The 20,979-nt window shown below is 35.8% G+C and overlaps 6 protein-coding genes across 6 annotated transcripts; 3 read left to right on the top strand and 3 right to left on the bottom strand.

Moving 5' to 3' along the window:
- Window positions 1–28: 28 nt before the first annotated feature.
- EV154DRAFT_570349 (uncharacterized protein) lies at window positions 29–877 on the top strand (the record flags this gene model as incomplete). Its single annotated transcript, XM_051606194.1, has 3 exons — window positions 29–65; window positions 147–275; window positions 339–877. 3 exons carry the CDS (start codon window positions 29–31, stop codon window positions 875–877), a joined length of 705 nt encoding a protein of 234 aa, XP_051451507.1.
- An 872-nt stretch (window positions 878–1,749) lies between these two features.
- EV154DRAFT_431163 (ankyrin repeat-containing domain protein) lies at window positions 1,750–2,709 on the top strand (the record flags this gene model as incomplete). The annotated part of the gene is made up of 1 exon (XM_051596587.1): window positions 1,750–2,709. One exon carries the CDS (start codon window positions 1,750–1,752, stop codon window positions 2,707–2,709), a length of 960 nt encoding a protein of 319 aa, XP_051451506.1.
- An 802-nt stretch (window positions 2,710–3,511) lies between these two features.
- On the bottom strand, window positions 3,512–5,752 carry EV154DRAFT_556376 (uncharacterized protein). Its single transcript, XM_051605346.1, has one exon. The coding sequence runs from the start codon at window positions 5,686–5,688 to the stop codon at window positions 3,724–3,726; it is 1,965 nt and encodes a 654-aa protein (XP_051451505.1). The 5' UTR covers window positions 5,689–5,752; the 3' UTR covers window positions 3,512–3,723.
- A 738-nt stretch (window positions 5,753–6,490) lies between these two features.
- On the bottom strand, window positions 6,491–7,399 carry EV154DRAFT_487427 (uncharacterized protein; the record flags this gene model as incomplete). The annotated part of the gene is made up of 1 exon (XM_051598978.1): window positions 6,491–7,399. One exon carries the CDS (start codon window positions 7,397–7,399, stop codon window positions 6,491–6,493), a length of 909 nt encoding a protein of 302 aa, XP_051451504.1.
- Window positions 7,400–10,609: 3,210 nt separating this feature from the next.
- On the top strand, window positions 10,610–12,307 carry EV154DRAFT_487426 (uncharacterized protein; the record flags this gene model as incomplete). Its single annotated transcript, XM_051598977.1, has 4 exons — window positions 10,610–10,704; window positions 11,010–11,077; window positions 11,531–11,700; window positions 12,239–12,307. 4 exons carry the CDS (start codon window positions 10,610–10,612, stop codon window positions 12,305–12,307), a joined length of 402 nt encoding a protein of 133 aa, XP_051451503.1.
- Window positions 12,308–13,617: 1,310 nt separating this feature from the next.
- Window positions 13,618–14,394, bottom strand: EV154DRAFT_102204 (uncharacterized protein; the record flags this gene model as incomplete). Its single annotated transcript, XM_051593855.1, has 2 exons — window positions 14,098–14,394; window positions 13,618–14,044 (listed from the first exon to the last, which is right to left on the bottom strand). Exons 1-2 carry the CDS (start codon window positions 14,250–14,252, stop codon window positions 13,621–13,623), a joined length of 579 nt encoding a protein of 192 aa, XP_051451502.1. The 5' UTR covers window positions 14,253–14,394.
- Between the last annotated feature and the right edge of the window lie 6,585 nt (window positions 14,395–20,979).

Here is a 20,979-nt window from a genome sequence, read left to right as displayed (position 1 = left end):
TTCCTTCGACTTCGAAATGGCGACGTGGATGCCGAATTTAACGATATATTCTTGGTATTACCAAGGTAAGGGTAATACGGACAGTCGCCTGACAAAATAAAGCAACGGATGCTGATGGGTTCGATAATCACCCACTAACAAGGAAGCCGGTGAAGATGCTGCTGCTAACTTTGAATCGGAAGCTCAACTTAACATCATCCAAGTTATGTCTATTCCTGTCTTGGCTTCTGTCTGTATGAAGATTTTTGTGGTCCATGCTTGTTCTCAATTGACGGGTATCAACGCTATTATTACTATTCACCTCTATTTTCGAACTCTCCTTTGGAAATAATGCAAAGTATGTTACATTGGTGTTGCTGCTTTAAATGTAGTCGTTACGGTAGTAGGACTTTCCTTAATTGATCGTCTTGGACGTAAGACACTCTTATTGATTTCAATTGCTGGTATGTGTATCTGGTGTGTCATTATGACCATTGCCATGCGTTTCTTGGTAGGTGCACTTCAAGTTGTTTGTATTATGCTCTACGTTGCTTCCTATGCTGTTGGTTATGGTATGATTCCCTTTGTACTTAACGGAGAATCCTTCCCTACATACGCAGTGGGTGCAGCTTCCTCTGCTTGTTTAGCCATCAATTGGCTTTTCAATTTCGTCATTGGTTTAATTTTCCCTACCTTATTGGCAGCTTGTGGACCATATGTGTTCTTGATTTTTGCAGGACTCAGTTTGTTTGTTTTCCTATTTGTATTAGCCTTTATCCCAGAGACCAAGCAAAAGTCTCTTGATGAAATTGGTCGACAACTTGGGTGGTACGGCATTGATGTAGCCGAGGCTCTGAATCGAAAAAGAATAAGACCAAGATTTAAAATAACTTGTTAAAAGAACAATGTCAACTTTCACTTGTATTTCTATATCATTACTTATTATTATAACACACACTCTACATAAAACATAAAACAAAACAAAAAAACATTACCAGTGTACCCAAATAAAACATTAATTTTGTTATCATCTTTTTTTTTATTATTATTATTTTGCCGTTAAATCACTTGGCATAATAGAATGATTTTAAAGTTCAATCATGGATGCAGTTCCTAGAAAAGACAGCCCGTGGATCTTTTGTGTTTGTCGTAGCACATCATCTTTTGTACTCCCCATCTGTTTTCCTCCCTGAAATATCCATCAAATGATCAAAGACACTTCGCTTTTTTTATTGTTAGTCCGAAGATAGATCATCACCAATAAATGACTATATTTAACTAGGTGATAGTCATTGCCAAGAAAGATCCACTACCATACGTTTGTTCAAACAAATGATTTTCCTTCTTTTTTTTTTTTTTTTTTTTTTTTTTGCCAAGAAACTTGAGTAAATATTAGCCATTTCCTTTTTGGGATTTCTTCTTTTTCCCTATATATTTTATTCATCCCTAAATCGCCAAGATAAATATGGCCACCTTTTCTTCTTTGTTTCAATCATGAATATCCCTCCGCTTGAACTATCCAAGTATCTGACAACATCGACTGACAAGATAAAAAGTACATCTATTGCATTTATTTTGACTCCGCCCACCTCACCAGATTCAAACGACCCTCCTATGCCAACAGCAACAACAGAAACAACAGAAACAAAGAAGCGAAAGCTTGACGGAGATTCAGATATACCCACTACCGATGAGAAAAAGACCAAAATCCAAAAGAGTCAAACCTTAGACCTGAATTTATTGGATTTGTATTTATCGAGTGGAAAATCCATGGATGTAAAAGACGCAACATACGGATTAAATCTCTTATGTTGGGCTTGTCAATGCAAATCGATAGAAGCAGTCAAAAAGATATTACAGCAAGGCGATATTGATATCAATCAAAGACTGGGTCCTCATCAAATCACCGCACTTCATGTGGCCGCCGCTGTAGATTTTTCATTTGGAATCGATTATTTAACTCAGCATCCAAACCTTGATTTGAATCTCAAAGACGTCTATGGATTGACTGCGGTGCATTACGCAGCACGGCACTCTAAAACCGATTCCATGGCAACCTTATTGGAAGCAGGAGCCCGTTCTGATTTATACGATCGACAAGGAAAATCTGCATTACACTATGCTATTCGCAACGCAAACACGAAAATCGCCAATATGATCTTATCGAAACGTGGAAGAAACAACCCGACTTTTACAAACTTAATATGGGCTTCTTTCAATGATAACAATTGTCCTATTGAAGAATCTATCATCATGGCAGTTGGAAATTCAACAGAAATGCTAAAGCAACTTTTAATCGCCGGTTCGTTAATATCACTCCAGTCCGGTGGTTGGTGGGAAGACAGATATTTACATAAACGAAATAACCTCATTGAACTATGCATTGATTGGAATCGCTTTGATTGTCTGCGCTATTTAGTAGTCAATACCAGTATACCTCTTTTGCCTCAAGCCCTAGACAAAGCCGTTCGTCAGCGCAAATTGGATTTTGTAGTATATCTATGTGATCATGTCGGCATCAATCCATGTCTCCAAAATGGAAACAATCCATCACTTTTATACGCTGCTAATCATGGGTTTATGGAAATGATACCGTATTTGTTACAATCAACAACATCTATCGACTGTATTCAACAAGCCATTTTGTTTACAAGGATGGTCGGAAAAGACAAGCAATTCTGTGACATACTAAAACAACAGTGGAAGCCTCCGACAGCCTCAAATGAATGAACATTTCGTTTTGTAAATAATACCAAAAATAAAAAATCTTTAATACCCCCTTCCTTCTTTAAATTTGTAAAGCTATGACAAAGCATCTTCATTTAGTTCATCCCGAACTCTCCGGGAGTCAATCCCGGGATTATTCGCGGTTTCTGTTATAATCGTCGCTGGGTTGAATTTTATCAAGTTAAGGAATGCTTATGCAATTTTTACCTAATATTTCCTTGGCAGGAGGCAAACCTTTAGTTTATAGCAATATGCATTCTACAAAAAAAAAGAGTAAGTCGTAAGCATATAAAGACAACTGCTCAAGATACATACATCATGTCAACTACATGATATCATCACAACATACGATAGCCTGTATTACATATGACCGAAACAAGCGTGGTGAGACAATGATCAAACAGTTGAAAACTTTAATTATTTGTTTTTCCACTCTATTTTTTAATACCTTGAACATGTGTCTAAAAAACGTCATTTGAGTCCTGTTTTGTTCAGCTGCTTACTTGAGCATCTTACCAATTTAAATCATACAAATGTTATGTCATTTGAAGATAAATTACGTTGGAAGACCAAACTGATTGATACTCATTCGAATACAATGATTAAGTAGATTTTCTAACAAAATTAGTTTACCAAGCAGTTGGTTATACATATGCGTGTACACATTGCCCAAAAGGGATATTCTAGAAGCTTGCTCATATCTCCCAGAGATAGACAGTCATTAAAAGCTTAGCTTGTCTTCTCCTTTGTCATCGCATATGTTGCTAATGAGAAGAATCATTACTCGCCAATTATTAAGCTTCGTATGCTTGGTAGATTAAAAGAAGTGACTTAAGATTTTTTAGACCACTACAGTGGCGAATAACTTGCTCTCAAAAAACTGCAAAAACTGTTACTTCCCGCAAGTAAGTTTAATTATTAAAACAGTGCTAAAGGTAGGTTTTTATTTTGAAAATGAGACATAGGTGTATCTCCGTGATTACAACTGCTTTTTAAGCGAAGCGATAATTACTCGAATCAACGTGGAAAATGAGCCATTTTATCCCGTGGCAAACGAATATAAGAATCCTTGTTTATATAATCAAGGATTACTCCATTTTCGAATTCTGCCATAATTTCATCACGAGAGGTGACAATTATTCTTGTGTTTTTCTTACATTTGATATTCATTCGGTTACTTCTGACTGTTTTTTTTCGATAGCGTTCCGCCATAAAACTCTCGTCACAAGCATTTAAAGCATAAGTGGATGATTCTTGATGATAATAGATTGCATTACCCTCATCTCCATAGTCGAAGCAGACAAAACCAAAGTCCATGTACCGTGACACGAATTCAATCTCAAAGTGAAAAGTCTTAAGATTTCTAAAAATCGTTAAATCATACTTAAACAAATTGGATTTCCCCGATACGTTTACTGGATTGACGCAAGACACGAATTCAATGTTTGGCAAACGCTTTGATATTATTCTCAACAGTTTTGGTGGAGGAACAAAACAGCAGGATTCCATAGACCTCAAGTTTTCTTTCGTGTTTGTTGCTGACAGGTGATGTTTTTTTTTAGTTGCAATCGAATGATTGGCATCCCTACCAATGGTGATGCCCTCGTTTAATTTTCCTATGCAACAAAAATCAAAAAGCTCGAGATTGGGATAGTTGGTCAATACATAATCTATAAATTTAAATTGGAAGTCTTGGCCCTTGTCACAAGTAATAACAGCATTCAAATAATTGACAATTTCTAGTCCAGTTCCTGAGATAGATACGTCTGGCAAAATAAAGTTGATATCCGGCTTTCTCCAGTCTCCTTCTTTGTAATCGCAGTCCTCCAGGTCATAGGAAAGATGTAACCCATCTAAGGAATTATACTCTAGACAATCAAGTTTCGTTCTAAAATCGGGGTAATCAGCGATGTCCATTTGACAAAAAGGATTCTTAGTTCCCTTAAGAACGTCTACCACCTTAAAAAAAATGGTCATCTTTGTTTCAGGGAGCTCTGCGATTTTTCGGCCAATGGGTATCGCTTGAAAATTCAGAATGGCTGAGTTTAGCGTACTTAATCGGCTAAGAAACTTCACAACGTTATCCCATTCCATATCAATTAACCAGTCATATAAGTCGACGCCACCTGTTGTCATTTCCAGAGTGGAAAGCTGGGTGAAAACACAACTATTCAAATATTTTAGATACTCCACTGGTATTGCAGACCTTATAACCAATCTTTCTAAGTGATTTTGTAAGTTGAGATTAGCAGGATCATCCATAAACGCATTAATTTTTTCTTCTGTGCCACCAAAACCAATTCCATAGTCAAGCGATGTCAAATTTGGACATGCTTCTTGAATTTCAAATATCGTCACTTTCGAATAATAACTATCCATTACTGTCAAATCTTTTAAATTGGGAAATTGTTTTAAATAGTCAAGTGTTCTGTTGAGTTTTTCAGCACCTATATCTATCATGTCATGATATTCAAACCACATACTGGTAATAGTCTGGCGATACTTATAACACAATGCATAATGCATTTTAAGTACATCAAGACACTTGTAGTGGGGGAGTCTGAAGGTTTGAATTTGATTTAGACACTTCTTTGACTTTGTGTTGATTAGATAACCATAGTAATTTTCATGGCATTCACTATCGGATACGTCCAACGTTTTTATATTTGGAAAATACTCTAAAAAAGTTACCAATTCCTCTTCACTCAATTCTTCTGAAGGGTGGTACCGAATTGCAGACAGTTTGATTTTTTGGACCAGAGTTCCGTATTTAAAGTATTCGTCACGTTCAGACATGCCCAGTTTCAAAAGTCGATTGAGACTACTATAGCCACCTCGTCCCAGATGCAGTTCCTGATATAGGATACAAAGTGCAGGTTTGGTCCAACTTTTACATACAAGAGCATATTCCAAAGTTTCTAGTGGCACCAAGTAGAGAAATATTTCACTAAGGGTTTCAAAGGGAAGATCTAGAATGTGCATCTTAGACTTTATCTTGATTTATTTCTTTTAAAAGAAGAGAAAGAGACTAACAGTTCAGCCACACGAAGAAAGAGTAGACTTCAGGTATCCGTAAAAGGATAGGTACCCACAAATATGTAGCACGAGTTGTGTAACAAGTAAAGGATGAAATATATATCTGTGCTGCGGTTACCCTGTTTTTTCTGATTCGCTTTTAGAGATACCAACTAGTCACTAATTTTGAAAAAGCTAATATTGCTCTTGCTTTGTGACCAACGCTTTATACATTTACCCATAAAACTTTTGTTACTTATTAAAGTCTATAGGCGTATTACTAACTGGAGGTGTTTGTTTCAATTTCTTGTTATTTTTGCTGATCTCATCCAAAACACCTGGTGTAAAACACAGAATTTATATTTTCATGCCAAACTAAACAAGCTCAATAGCGCGCTGCAAAATAAACATTGCAAATGATTCTTGTTTAAAGTGAGGATCATAAATTATTATTCGAGCTACAATCATATACTCCCGTGTTGTACTGTTGCCGAAAAAGAGTAAGAAGGTAGAATTAATGGCATAGTATTGACTCTATCTTTTTTATCTACTAAAGCCGATTGCTATTATTGATCTGATAGTAAAAGCTAATACTCAGACGATTTATGGGATACACTTTGCCTCTAATATGTCTTCGTCCCATACCGATTGCTCTCAAAAGATTGCAAAAGCTAAGACTTCCGACGAATAATTGTTATTTATAAAAAATAGTGCTAAAGGTCGCTTTTTATTTCTAAAGTGAGATTAGGCGTATCAAGCGAAGCGATAATCAATCGAATGAACGCACATCAAAAAATATTTTATCCCGTGGCAAACGAATATAAGAATTTTTGTTGATATAATCAAGGATAACTCCATCTTCGAATTCTGCCATAAGATTACCACAAGAGCTGACAATTACTCTTGTATTCTTCTTGCATTTGATGTTTATCCGGCAACTTCTGACAGTGTCTTTGCTATAACACTCCACCATAAAACTCTCGTCACAAGCAGTTAAAGAATAAGGGGACGTTTCTTGGTGATAATAGATTGCATTACCCTCCTTTCCATAGTCGAAGCAAACAAACCCAAAGTCCATGTGCCGGGATACGAATTCAATCTCAAAGTGAAAAGTCTTCAGATTTTTAAAAATCGTCGTATTATATTTAAACAAATGAGATTTCCCCGATATGTTTACTGGATTGATGCAAGACGCAAATTCAATGTTTGGTAAATGGGTCGCTATCATTCTTAACATTTTTGGAAGAGGAAAAAAACAGTAGGATTCAATAGACCTCAAGTTTTCTTTCGTGTTTGTTGCTGACAGGTGATATTTCTTTTTAGTGTCCATCGAATGATTGGCGTCCCTACCAATGGTGATGCGTTCGTCTAATTTTCTACGGCAAAAAAAATCAAAAAGCTCGAGATTGGGGTAGTTGGTCAATACATGATCTATAAACTTAAATTGTAGGTCCCGGCTCTGATCACATTCGAAAATAACAAATAAACAATTGACAATTTCTAGTCCAGTTCCTGATATGGATACGTCTGGCAAAATAAAGTTGATATTGGGGGTTTTGCAGTCACCTTTTTGGTAATCACAGTCTTCCAGACCATAAGAAAGATGTAAGCCATCTACGGAATTATACTCCAGAGAATCATAATTCATCCTTACTGTTTGGCAGTCAGCGATATCCATTTGACAAAAAGGATCTTTATTTCCCTTGAAGACGTCTACCAACTTGAAAAAAGTGGTCATCTTCGTTTCAGGCATTTGTCCATATTTTCTGTAACTGATATACCGATTTTTTTTCTGGAGCCGCGTATAAAGAAATGAAATCTAAAGGTCTCTTCACTGGTCAGCACGATTTAGCCATCGTTCTATGTGTTGATGGGTTCACTTCGAAGGTATCAAGAAAAAGTATGGTGATGGTACACGTTATAATTGCTAGCATTGATCCGTCTATCAGGTAAATTTCGGCTCTATATACAATACATCCAATCTTTTTACGTCGTAATAACACCATTTGCAGATACACCGATGAATATACTTTTCAAGTTGCAATTCTTTTTGGTGACACTAAGAAAGACTTTGACTCGTATCTGCGTCCAATTATTGAAAGCCTTGATCGTTTGAGTCGTGAACCTGTTGTTGTTCGCAAGAATGGTGTTCATGTCACGTCGGCTAGAATTTTCAATTTGGGTGTCATTGCAGATGGTATAGAGATCAACCAGCGGTTGTTGATGTTTAGTGGTCATACCAACTGGTGGGGATGTAGATTTTGTATTGGTAAGTCGTCAGTTTACTAAGCTATGACCGTGGACACTAACAAAATGACCCTTCTAAATTTAGTTAAAGGCGGTCACCCAGTTGACGGAGGAAAAGGTGGTATGTACTTCTTTGGCAGAGACTCGGCTATCAGAACCAAAGCTTCTTTATTACTTGAGAAAGACGCAGTAAGTATTAACTTGTGTAGCCTTTTTTACATATTTTAATTGATTTACCTTTATTAGCCTTCTTGTCCCAACCACAACTATGGTATTAAAAGTGCTTCTCCCTTTGGTCAGTTGAGTACCTTCCTCTCCATCGACTTTTTCATGTGTGACGAGCTACATATGTTTTCGAATGTCAGCAAGCTTTGCTTCGACATGCTTTCACCAAAGCTCAACACTCGGTTCAAGTTTGATGGTAACGAAGACACGTACCCGTTTGCTCTCGAGACTGCTGATTTTACTCGCATCAAAACCGCCATGGATGACTCCCTTCGTGCAATTCCTGCGGATTTCAGTGGTTCGTTTGCTGGTGTCAATCTGGATAATGTTAGATCTATCTATCGTTCGGTGGACTGGATCGCCTGGTTGGTGCATGTGATTCCTACGATTGTTGCCCCACTCTTTCACGCCAGAGAAGCAACCACAGGATTTATTGCCCTGTCTCGTGGTATTCAATTGAGTTTGCAATGGTCGATATCCGAATCTGAAGTGAAGGAAATTGAGAGGTAAATATTCATTGTTGAGTTGTAATTTATGTAGTGATATTTACTTGAACATTATATTTGCTTATGATAGATGCTTTAAGACTTGGTTTGATTACCTCGATACCTGTCTTGATAGCAGCTCTATCTCCAGAACCGTATTCAGATCGAACATGCACCAACTGAACCATATACCATACATGATAAAACGAATGGGGTTAGTTATCGATTGTCATCATAGTTATTAGACTTCCCTTTTGTACTAATTTTTCATTTCTCTGGTAGACCGTTAAGGTGTTATTCTGCAAGATCATTGGAAAGGTCTATTGGCATATACAAGAAGCGAATCCGTTCATCTTTGAATCCTGGTGTCAACGCCGGTAATGTCATGGAAACTCGTGAAATGTTCTCTTTTTTGCAATCCGATGGTATAATCGATAGTTCCGCCTATGATTTGAAGAAGGATAAAGTTAACAACTTCTTGCCCCACCCGTCCAACGATCCATTGTTGCCTCAGCTGTGGTCACCCTTTCACTGGCGGGTAAATACTGTAAAGCTGGGCCAGGTTGTAAAGCAAGCAAAAGAAAAGCACAATCATACCATTGGCGGCTACCTGGCAAAAGACTGGCTTAAAGCACTCTCTCAATTTTTGATTCGTCTGACTGGTAATACTTCGGCTGTTATAACTTCGTTCCATCAGCACCAATTTGTCAACATTTCTCAAAAACTCTGGACAAACAATCAAATATACATATCTGATTTGTGCAAATCGAAGAACGCAGCAAGTTCGCGTGGTGGTGAGTTTGTTATGTTTACTGCAATTCATAAAAATCGGTAAGTTGATGTTTGCAAATCAAAATTATTGTGTACTGACTTATTGTAATTAGGATGTTCCGGCCTATCGAAAACTGGTACGTTTGTAAAGTCTTGTTCTTTTTTGACTTTACATATCAAGAAGGTGCTCCGGGCTCGAACTTCGTTTTTGGTGAACTTATGAAGAATCATGACGTCTCACCATACTCAAAGGCTATCCCGCGCGTGAAACCTTACGATGAGGCTGAGCAAAAAAAATTTGTGGTCTTTGATGCCGAGGATCTTTTGTCTGCTGTCGGATTGGTGAATGCGGTTGACGGCTCCAATAACAAATATGTTATAAAGACTGGTGACGCTTTTAAAGTCGATATGAGTAGTACTGCCGGAAGTGTTGGAAACATTGTTTTCCGCTGAGAATAAAATATAAAATCATTAAAACCCACAGTCACATGTCCCGTTTTCTCATTTTACTTACGTAATCTGAAGTTGTCTTTTTCTTACCCTGGCTATCATCCCCATAAACATTTTTTTGCTTTAAAAAATTACGTTTATCTATTAACATGGTATTGCTACATCTATTTATTTATGTATAAGTTGTTTTTATAGAGATTTAAAAATTTGGCTTTGCGATCAGCGATCAAAAAATCAAAAATATCGGAGATATCGATATTTTCGATTTTTTGAGCGATATCGCCAATATCGATCAAAAAAAACATTTTGATCGCTGATTTATTTTAGGGTGAATAAGTCCTAAGTTTTGATAATTCTTTGTTTGTCTGAGCAAAGAGGCATGATAAATTTAAAAAGAATGGTGATTGAAAAGGAATAAAGCAATAGATTATGTTATGCATAATAGGCCTTCTATCACATCTTGAAATACTACAATATCATTGGACGAAAGAAAAAGCTTGATAGAATTTTAGTTTTCGTAACGCTCTCTTTTCGGGTCAAGAATCAAGAGCAAAAAAGTAACCAATATATTTTATGAAAAGAAACTTGAAAGTCACTTGAGCCTCCTACTGTAACTTTCCTCAGTTATCACCGCAGTCATTATTTATGTAAGGTGTAAAAGATTTAAGCAAGCAACGTCCTCTTTTTTCCCATTCTCTATAATATCAACCATGCCCCCGAAAAATAATAAAGATAAAACCCCAAGAAATGAAACACTGCAGCAGATTATAAATCAATTAGATTCTCAGGAAGTTGATTTAAGAAGGTTGGATACGGTAGAAGCATTATTAGCAAGAAATAATAAAACAAGAATTAATTATATAATATATCAAAAACATGCTGGAAACTATACAATCCGATATCAAAGCTCTTCATAATAGTAAAACACCACAAGAACACCACAACAAGCAAGTGCCAAGCCTTCCATTCCAATTCCAACAATCATCAAGAATGACAGTTTTATACAAAAAATAATTACCTACAAAAAAAGGGACCAAGATTTCCCATTAAGCAAACTTTGTTCCCAAAAGTTGTTTTTTTTTTTTTTTTTTTTTTTTTTTTTGTCAATAGCAAGACAAGACAAGCCGCTGTGAAAGGAGACTGTTTTCTTTGTTTGTTGTGTGTTGTTAATGGACTATGTAAGTAAGGGTGTCTTTTGCAATGAATGTACGTGCTAAACATTTTTCTTCTTCTTCCCTTTCTTAATAGCACCTATACAAGACTAGCCGTTCTGAATAGAAGGGGGTGGGGATGGGATTGCTTCAAGTGGCTGCTTGAGTGCAAGTAAGAGACTCTTTTTGGCATGACAATGCATATTCTTGCTAAAATATTTTTTAATGCTAGCAATACACATGGCGCCTGTTTTGTGGAATGAACTATTAGAAATGGGACGAAAAAGGGCAAATGGGGGGATTAAAAGACCTGACTGACGAAAAGGTGTAGAATGATTTGAGTTATCCACAAAGATGAACACATTGATTGAACACTTGCGATAAAAACGAAAAAGGCGACTGTAAAACCTTTGTGTTTTCTCTGTTCAGCAGCAGTTGGATTGGTTGGCACTTGGTTATGAATATCAACTATTTTACTAGATTGGATGGCACACAATCTCAAGCTCAACTTGGAAAAAAGAAAAAAAAAGGTGTTATCCTCCTTTTCAGCTAATGTGCTGTGGATCAGTTTAGGAGCTGGTGGTGTCTGTCTTAATTTGACCTGTACAAACGGGACACCTCAAGCAAATAAAGGATTCAAATGGAAAAGGGTAAGATGAATGTGAAAGTGGAGTAGATACAGTCGGACTGACATGGTTTATTTACAGGTAGAAGGGGATCGGGTGAATACAAGGCAACCTCTGGATGAGGATGTTGAATTAATGAAAAGGGTGATTATTTTTATTGTTATTGGAGAAGAATGTGTGTGCATATACAAGAACAAGGAGATACATATACTGTAAAGGTGGATGTCACTGCGTAGATTGTGTAAAAAAAAAAAAAAATTTAGACTAAACGCATGAGCTCACACTCAAAACCACATTGATTTTCTTCTTCAAAAAGTATGGTGCGCGTATTTTAGTAAATGCTTAGCCCAAATGTTTTGCTATTTCAAAAGCAGCAAGGTATGGTATATTTTGTTTTGTTGTAATAGACTAAAGCTTTGAAGTATTCGCCATCATTTTTGTACTAACACTTAGACTCTTTTTTAATTAAAAGGGTTTACCGTATATAAAAAGATTGATATGGTGAAATAGAAGTATCCGAGTAGTATAGACGGGATAAAGAGTATTAATTTAAATAAAATAGAGTTTAGTAAAGAAGGTCTTTATAATTGCGAGTTGTGTGAGCACCACAGCTAATTTAAACAGAAGCTGAACTGATAGGAAATAAATGAAATTAAGTGTAGCTTATATGCTTATAAATAAAAGATACAATGATAAGATGTAATAAAGGGATCCATCAGAATAATAATAAAACTAATAAGCCAAAGTATTAAAATATGAGTAAAATAATAGATGAGAATTTTTATTTAGGAGAGGTCTTATGGATGCCTATTTATTTAGTGATGGACGTATAATCCAGTCACTGAAATTAAAGAAATTGGAGAAATTTATAAAAGAGAATGAGGTAATTGCGCCTACTAAGAGGTCCCAGATCTGAGGATAAGAAAAAGATGAAAAGAAGTAGTTTTGATAGGTGCATACCCGAAAAGGTGTATTGCACTTTAGTAGGTGTTTAAAAAGAAAGAAAAATTGGGTTTGCGCTCGATTTGTCGCATAACAATGGCATAGTAACAGCATGGGCTTAAAATCTGTTTTTCGCTATTGTATTAAGGTTCTATGCCGGAGACGAAATAAATAAAGGACGTACCTCTCGTTGAACGTCAACAAACAAGTACAAGATTGTATTCATGTTTCATGGTTACATTTTTTTATCTTGTACAGGGATTTATACCTGATTTATTTCTTCTCCCTGGCAAAGACCTTTGGCAATGTAATATTTAGAAATAAAACCAGTGCTATTTTAATCGAAAGGAAGTTCTAAAAAATAAAAAAAATCTTTGGTGGGTATCTATTACGACCCCGTGTGACCCACTCGGCAGCAACACCGAGTACACGAAACCGCTCTTTTAACTATGCGTTGCACCTAACTTTTGACAAGCGTTTCGACCTTTAACCAGTCTAATTATGAACTTGTGTCAATAATGTATACGGAGAAACACAGAAAAATAAAATGAGATAAAAAAACAGTAAAAATAATATTAATAGTCCTCGATGAAATAGGGTTGTTGAGAGCCGTTTGAAGTGCAGGTAAAATTATTGATTAGTTTGTAATCACTCAATTAAAGCCTATATCTATGACTACTGATGAAACGGGATGCTTTTTCTGGGATATCTGGTTAGCCTGCGTTACACATGTATAACTCACAGGATATCTTATACTGTCATTTTTTTTTTTTTTTTTTTTTTTTAACAATTGCTGTTATATTATGTACGGGATTAATGAAATGATTTCATCTGCGATTTGATATGGTAAATAGTACAATGTAGATAAATAATGAGCTATGTGGATTCTTGATTTATTTTCATAATTAAAAATAAATATCATGGCAAAATTTTAAAATGTTGATATAAATAAAAAACTTTATTCAAAAAAAAAAAAAAAAAAAAAAAAAAAAAAAAAAAAGCTTAGAGGCTTGGGGGCGAGTCGGTAGTGGTGGTGGTGGTGGTGGTTGTGCCCTCCGTGGTGGTGGTGGTGGTGGTGGTAGTGGTGCCCCCCGTGGTGATGATGGTGGTGGTGGTGCCCCCCGTGGTGGTGGTGGTGGTGGTAGTGGTGCCCCCCGTGGTGATGATGGTGGTGGTGGTGCCCCCCGTGGTGGTGGTGGTGGTGGTGGTGTGGGTGGGTGTGGGCGGTGTGGTTGCTGGTGGTGTGGTTGCTGGTGGTGGTGCTCGAGCAGGGCCGAAATTAAGTGCCGTTTGCGCGTATACCACCCGCACACCATTCTTATACGTGGCAGAGACGGACACCGGCTCACCACGGTCTGTATGTGGGTTCCGAGTATGAAAGCTCACGGAAGCCGCCTCGGGGGATTTAAAATGGACATATGCCCATCTAAAATAATGAGTTTTTTGATATAATCATAAAAAAAAGCTGTTTAGACTTACTTTCCCTCGACGACCTTACAGACGTGAAGGACGCCTGGCCAACGCTTAAGGCGCTCCTTCACGCCATCGGCACCGACGCTGACAAAGAGATTGCTCTCTACACGCACTTGATTTTCTTGCACGTAGCAAGAGCGACATCCGTTGGGGTTAGACATTTTTGTTTATTTCAGTAGATAGTTGGAAAAGAATAATCTACCAACCATTTTTTTTTTTTTTTTTTTTTTTTTTTTTTAAATTGTCCCAAAGTAAACTCCGGATTTTTTCTCTTGTCGTGTACCCATGGTAATAGATGGATTCAAGTGGCTAATAGAATTGGTTACGACACTGAAATAAAAACATAAAATATGATTGCTCTCACCCTGAAACTTTTTACCAGTCTAATCGTGTTTTGGACAGATATTGTCGGACCTTTTTAAAAATTGCAATGCGACCGATTTCTCAAAAAATGTAAATCACTGCAAAATCGAGTTTGTTGTTCAATAAATAGATACTGCGATACTTAAATAACTTGTTTAGTTGTTAAGTTAATACGGTGAAAGTAACAAGGGGTCAAAAAGTATATCTTGTTTACGAGGCTTTTGGTTTTACATGACTAGTTTTTTTCTTTTCTTTTCTTCTGAAATCACCATGCTTCTCGAAATTTTTTTTTTGTTTTTTTTTTTTAGTTCCTTCTTGTAAAAAAAAACAAGTTATAGAAAAAAAAGAATGGACAAAAGGTTATTGATAGTACCCGTGAAATGTATTTTGTGGTTTTATGTATGTACTGTTGCTGTTCGAAACAAATCTTTAAAAAGACCATTATTTATGACCAATTTTACGGGCGCCATACTTTTTGACAGAACTCAAACTACTGGTCACGAGGGTTTAAGTAAATGCCCCCGGCTTTCTTCCTTTTCTTTACTTTTCTCTTTTTTTTATGCTTCCATCGGTTTTATCGTCTTTCACGGCGTTTCCTAACTGTCTTCATTGACATTTTATACCTGTATTTGGAAATTCCCAATACTGTCTCTATCGACATTTTTAGATGTGTATTGCCAATCACCTTCACGTGGTCACATATGTCAATCATATTAGTTTTGTATGGGCTGAGAATTGGCACCACCTTAAAACTTTTTATCGATTTTTTAAGAAATCAGTCGAAATATTGGACTGATATTGACGAGTACAAACAATGGTTTTGGCAGATAATACTATTGGATAATAATACAGCTTACGTATTCAATTCACGAGTTGCCTCCCTTGTAAACCCAAACATTTAGATATCATATATTCAAAAAAAAAAAGACATTTTATTGAAAAAAAAGAAAAAGAAAAAAAGAGCTACAAATGTTTGAATAAAGAAACGCACAGATTGGTTTTACAGATAAAAGACGTAAGGGCCCTCACAAGCAACAAAATTAATTTTTTAAAGATCCCGATTAAGGACTTTATTATTATTTTTATTTTTATTTTTTTTTTGTGAAAGGTTATTTCAGACTTTCAAAAGAAAGCTTTTTCCAAAATCCATGACGTTGCTTTTTAATGACCCTTTTTGAACGATTAAAATATAAAGTTCACTCAAAATGCTAACCTATCTGTTATTATTTTTCAAGGACTCTATTGTTTCGATATACTTTTAATTTCTAGAGAAAACAAAATGAACCTATCTCAAATTGTTACAGTAGTTGCTGAATTGCAATACGTTTTATTTGGACTTGGTAATGATATCAAAATGATTATGAAATCAGACATTTCTACACTTCACCGACAACAAAGTCTCCACTACAGTTTTATTGCATTCTCGATGTTGCCTGTTCCATCAGATCGTGAAACTCCCAGTGTGGAAGAAAAGCATTTCCAGTAGCGTTAGCAGCTTCTCTTCTGGTTATGAACGTATTACAGAGGCTAATCCACTTGTTATTCATGGCTGTTTCTTCTACCGTTGATAGCGTTACTGGCATTAAAAGGATCTTCCTTTGCCTTGTTTAAGTTCAGCTTTGCTTGAGGTGAGCAAATAACACCCACGTTTACAACGTAATCGGAAAACAACTCAATCAAAACTTAGGTGCTTAATGGATCCCATATGACGAAGTTAATGGTAGTGTACTTTTGGAAAGGCGTTTTGTTAAATAAAATTGGATAATTAAGAATTGGTAAAGAAAAATGAAGAGGATCACAAACACAACTCTTTTATCAAAAAAAAACAAAAAAAAACATTGGTGAGTTCAGTAGCCCAATTTGGCTGATTTTTTATCTGATAGAAGGATTCTGGGGTCGTTGGATTTTAATCCTTTATTGGGATATTTCGAAAATTTTGGCACTGGAGAAAATTCGATGTTATTGTTAATCGTCTATATATATCCATTTCATCTATTTGGCAAAGTTGTAACCTTTCACAAATAAAATAAAAAAAAAATAATAATAATGAAGTCATAAATCGAAATCTTTAAAAAAATAATTTTGTTGCTTGTGAGGGCCCTAAAGCAAATTCTTCACGTTTTGGGAACAAAAACATTTCGCTCAAAATAGAAACGGCCAGAGGGAGTGTGAAAAATATAAGGTGTTGGGGGGTATCAATTTTTTACAAAAGAGAGGCTACCAAATTTTTTTGCCTCAGCTGATGAAATGACAAGAATCTTGGTATGTAACTTTTTTTTCATTAGCTGAATGTGCCATTATTTTCAAAAATCTCACAACTGTTACATTGTCTGCAGTGTTAATAACAAACTTTTTTTTCCTGGTTATTTTCGTAGGGTACAACAGTTGGAATGCAAGAGCAATGCGAGGCAGCGAAATGACCTTTCATGACTTGAAGTACTGCTTAAAAACTGGAAGTACTGCTTAAAAACTGGAAGTACTGCTTAAAAACTGGAAGTTTTATCAAAAGCGTATTTCAAAAAATAATAACAGCCTACCCACATACCAGTTAGTCACCTGTGCTTTTGATTCATCTAATCATCGTAATGTTAGTTCGGCTTTGAGAAAAAAGCTAAAACGTACTTTCTCGTTCGAAGCAGGACACACTCACCACCCCGTTGCTACACGTACAAAAAAATACGCATTTAAGCAGAGTTTTTTTTTTATTCATTTCTTTAAAAAAAGGACTTATATTCGTTCTTGTTTAGGGTGAACATGCAACTGGTATACCTTCTGGGCTTACGTCTTTTACAATGACTCTCTGGTAAACTTATTCATTCCATTTCTGAAGTTTCTGCCTTTAATTAACGATCCTTTCTATCAACACAGACAGTTGTATCAAAGCTCTGCTTGCAGTTTATTTTGTTGTTGCAATAATTAAAAGGTTTCCATTTATTTTTGTTCTTTTTTCTAAATGTCCTTTCAGACTTAGAACTTCTACCATTACCATCGTAGCAGTGGCTCTGTCTGTAAATGTAACTAGAAAATTTTATTTATGAGTTTTCAATAAAAAAATGTGCTGCTTCATATACAGAGTAATCAACGCATGCGTGCAGTGCCGTACATCCTTTACTATCTGGATTATTTACGTTTTAGTCTTTATACGTATCAGTCTATCTTCAAATATCAAGATATAAATAAATCTTATATTACTATCCATCTTTAATATGATGTGACAATTAACTTATTATTATGTCAACAAACCCGTCCCAATGTCTATTGTCAATATGTGCCGAAAAAAAAAAACGTTATTGCTAAATAGCCAAGAAATTAATATAAGTAAACATGACAAGCACAACAAAGGCTGTGCTCCAAAACGAAAGCTTTATTTAAAAAAAAAATTTAATAGGATGAAATGAAAAATTTAAGTGCCAATTCTTAGCCCATACAAAACTAGTATGGTTGACAGATGTGACCACGTGGAGGTGATTGGCAATACACATCTAAAAAATGTCGATAAAGACAGTTGGGAATTGCCAAAGACAAGTATAAAATGCCAATGAAGACAGTTGGGAAGTGCCGATGAAGACATTATAAAATGTCCTTGATGACAGTTGGGAATTGCAAAATGCAGGTATAAAATGTCAATGAAGACAGTTAGGAAACGCCGTGAAAGACGATAAAACCGATGGAAGCATAAAAAAAAAAGAGAAAAAAAAGCGAAAGTAAAGAAAAAGGGAAAAAGCGGGGGGGGGGGCCTTTATATAACCCTCGTGACCAGTAGTTTGAGTCCCGTCAAAAAGTATGGCGCCCGTAAAATTGGTCTTTTTAAACTCAATAGAGACTAAAGTTTTGTTTGCGAACAGGAACAGGAACAGTACATACATAGAGACACAAAATGCATTTGACGGGTACTATCAATAACCGTTTGTCCATTCTTTTTTTCTTCTATAACTTATTTTTTTTACAAGAAGGAACTAAAACAAAAAAAAACAAAAAAAAACAAAAAAAAACAAAAAAAAAACAAAAAAAAACAAAAAAAAAACAAAAAAAAACAAAAAAAAAACAAAAAAAAACAAAAAAAAAATTTCGAGATGCATGGTGATTTCAGAAGAAAAGAAAAGAAAAAAACTAGTCATGTAAAACCAAAAGCCTCGTAAACAAGATATACTTTTTGACCCCTTGTTACTTTCACCGTATTAACTTAACAACTAAACAAGTTATTTAAGTATCGCAGTATCTATTTATTGAACAACAAACTCGATTTTGCAGTGATTTACATTTTTTGAGAAATCGGTCGCATTGCAATTTTTAAAAAGGTCCGACAATATCTGTCCAAAACACGATTAGACTGGTAAAAAGTTTCAGGGTGAGAGCAATCATATTTTATGTTTTTATTTCAGTGTCGTAACCAATTCTATTAGCCACTTGAATCCATCTATTACCATGGGTACACGACAAGAGAAAAAATCCGGAGTTTACTTTGGGACAATTTAAAAAAAAAAAAAAAAAAAAAAAAAAAAAATGGTTGGTAGATTATTCTTTTCCAACTATCTACTCAAATAAACATAAATGTCAAACCCACGCAAGTGCTCTACCTGTAACAATCCTGAAAGTCAGATTGGTGTCCAAAGCGACGCCTTTCTCTATGTCGATGCAGCCGCTGTGAAGGAGCTCCTTCAAAAATGGCCAAGGGTCTCCCATGTCTGCAAGGCAACCGGGAACAAGTAAGTTTAAACAGCTTTCTTTTTTAATGATTATTTCTAAAAATTCATTACTTTAGATGGGCGTATGTTCATTTCAGAAACCCTACCGACGCGTCTGCGAGTTTCAACGCTCGTTGTCACGAAACAGACCGTGGTGACCCGGTTTCTGTCTTTGCCACAAGCAAAGACGGAAAGCCTGTGACCTATTCGCAGACTCCACCACCACGGCCACCACCACCACCCACTCCTCTCCAAGCCTCCAAGTTTGAATAATACAGCATCTTGTGTTCTTTTTTTTTTTGAATAAAGTTTTTTATTTATATCAACATTTTAAAATTTTGCCATGATATTTATTTTTAATTATGAAAATAAATCAAGAATCCACATAGCTCATTATTTATCTACATTGTACTATTTACCATATCAAATCGCAGATGAAATCATTTCATTAATCCCGTACATAATATAACAGCAATTGTTAAAAAAAAAAAAAAAAAAAAAAAAATGACAGTATAAGATATCCTGTGAGTTATACATGTGTAACGCAGGCTAACCAGATATCCCAGAAAAAGCATCCCGTTTCATCAGTAGTCATAGATATAGGCTTTAATTGAGTGATTACGAAACTAATCAATAATTTTACCTGCACTTCAAACGGCTCTCAACAACCCTATTTCATCGAGGACTATTAATATTATTTTTACTGTTTTTTTATCTCATTTTATTTTTCTGTGTTTCTCCGTATACATTATTGACACAAGTTCATAATTAGACTGGTTAAAGGTCGAAACGCTTGTCAAAAGTTAGGTGCAACGCATAGTTAAAAGAGCGGTTTCGTGTACTCGGTGTTGCTGCCGAGTGGGTCACACGGGGTCGTAATAGATACCCACCAAAGATTTTTTTTATTTTTTAGAACTTCCTTTCGATTAAAATAGCACTGGTTTTATTTCTAAATATTACATTGCCAAAGGTCTTTGCCAGGGAGAAGAAATAAATCCGGTATAAATCCCTGTACAAGATAAAAAAAATGTAACCATGAAACATGAATGCAATCTTGCACTTGTTTGTTGACGTTCAACGAGAGGTACGTCCATTATTTATTTCGTCTCCGGCATAGAACCTTAATACAATAGCGAAAAACAGATTTTAAGCCCATGCTGTTACTATGCCATTGTTATGCGACAAATCGAGCGCAAACCCAATTTTTCTTTCTTTTTAAACACCTCCTAAAGTGCAATACACCTTTTCGGGTATGCACCTATCAAAAATACTTCTTTTCATCTTTTTCTTATCCTCAGATCTGGGACCTCTTAGGGCCCTCGCAAGCACATCAAACTATTTTTTAAAGATCCCGATTAAGGACATTTTTTTTTTTTTTTTTGTGAAAGGTTACAGTTTTTCCAAATAAAATCTTTTAAAATTTTAATAATATGTATGGACGATTAATAACAGCATTGAATATTTTCAGTGCTAAAAAATCCGAATTGTCCAAACGAAGAATTAAAATCTGCAGGCCCCAAAAACCTTCTATCAGATTATTTAATGTCCAAATCGGATTAATGAAATCACAAATGTTGTTTATTTTTCAATAAGAGCCTTTCATTTTTATCGATTTACTTTTTTTCTAACATCTCCATTTTATTTTACAGATATGAGTTTCCAAAATTATTCAAGTGCTGATTTCATCAATGGCCAACGCCCAAACCTCCTGTGGTAAGAGGCCGACCCAGAGTAAACCCTCCGTCTGCTGCACAGATTCCCACTGACGTACCTGTTCCATCCTCTCTACTGGAATGAAGAGTCGTCATATTTCTACGAGGCGTTGTCCAGTAGAATTAAG

This window comes from Mucor mucedo, assembly GCF_025094135.1.
Source record: "Mucor mucedo strain NRRL 3635 chromosome Unknown EV154scaffold_184, whole genome shotgun sequence".
Taxonomy (NCBI): Eukaryota; Fungi; Mucoromycota; class Mucoromycetes; order Mucorales; family Mucoraceae; genus Mucor; species Mucor mucedo.
Note: the sequence above shows the minus strand (reverse complement) of the source record. Positions and strands in the feature narration are given on the sequence as shown.

Coding starts and splice junctions, on each gene's coding strand:
- EV154DRAFT_556376 (XM_051605346.1), bottom strand. CDS start 5,688: ATGCACATTCTAGATCTTCCCTTTGAAACCCTTAGTGAAATATTTCTC.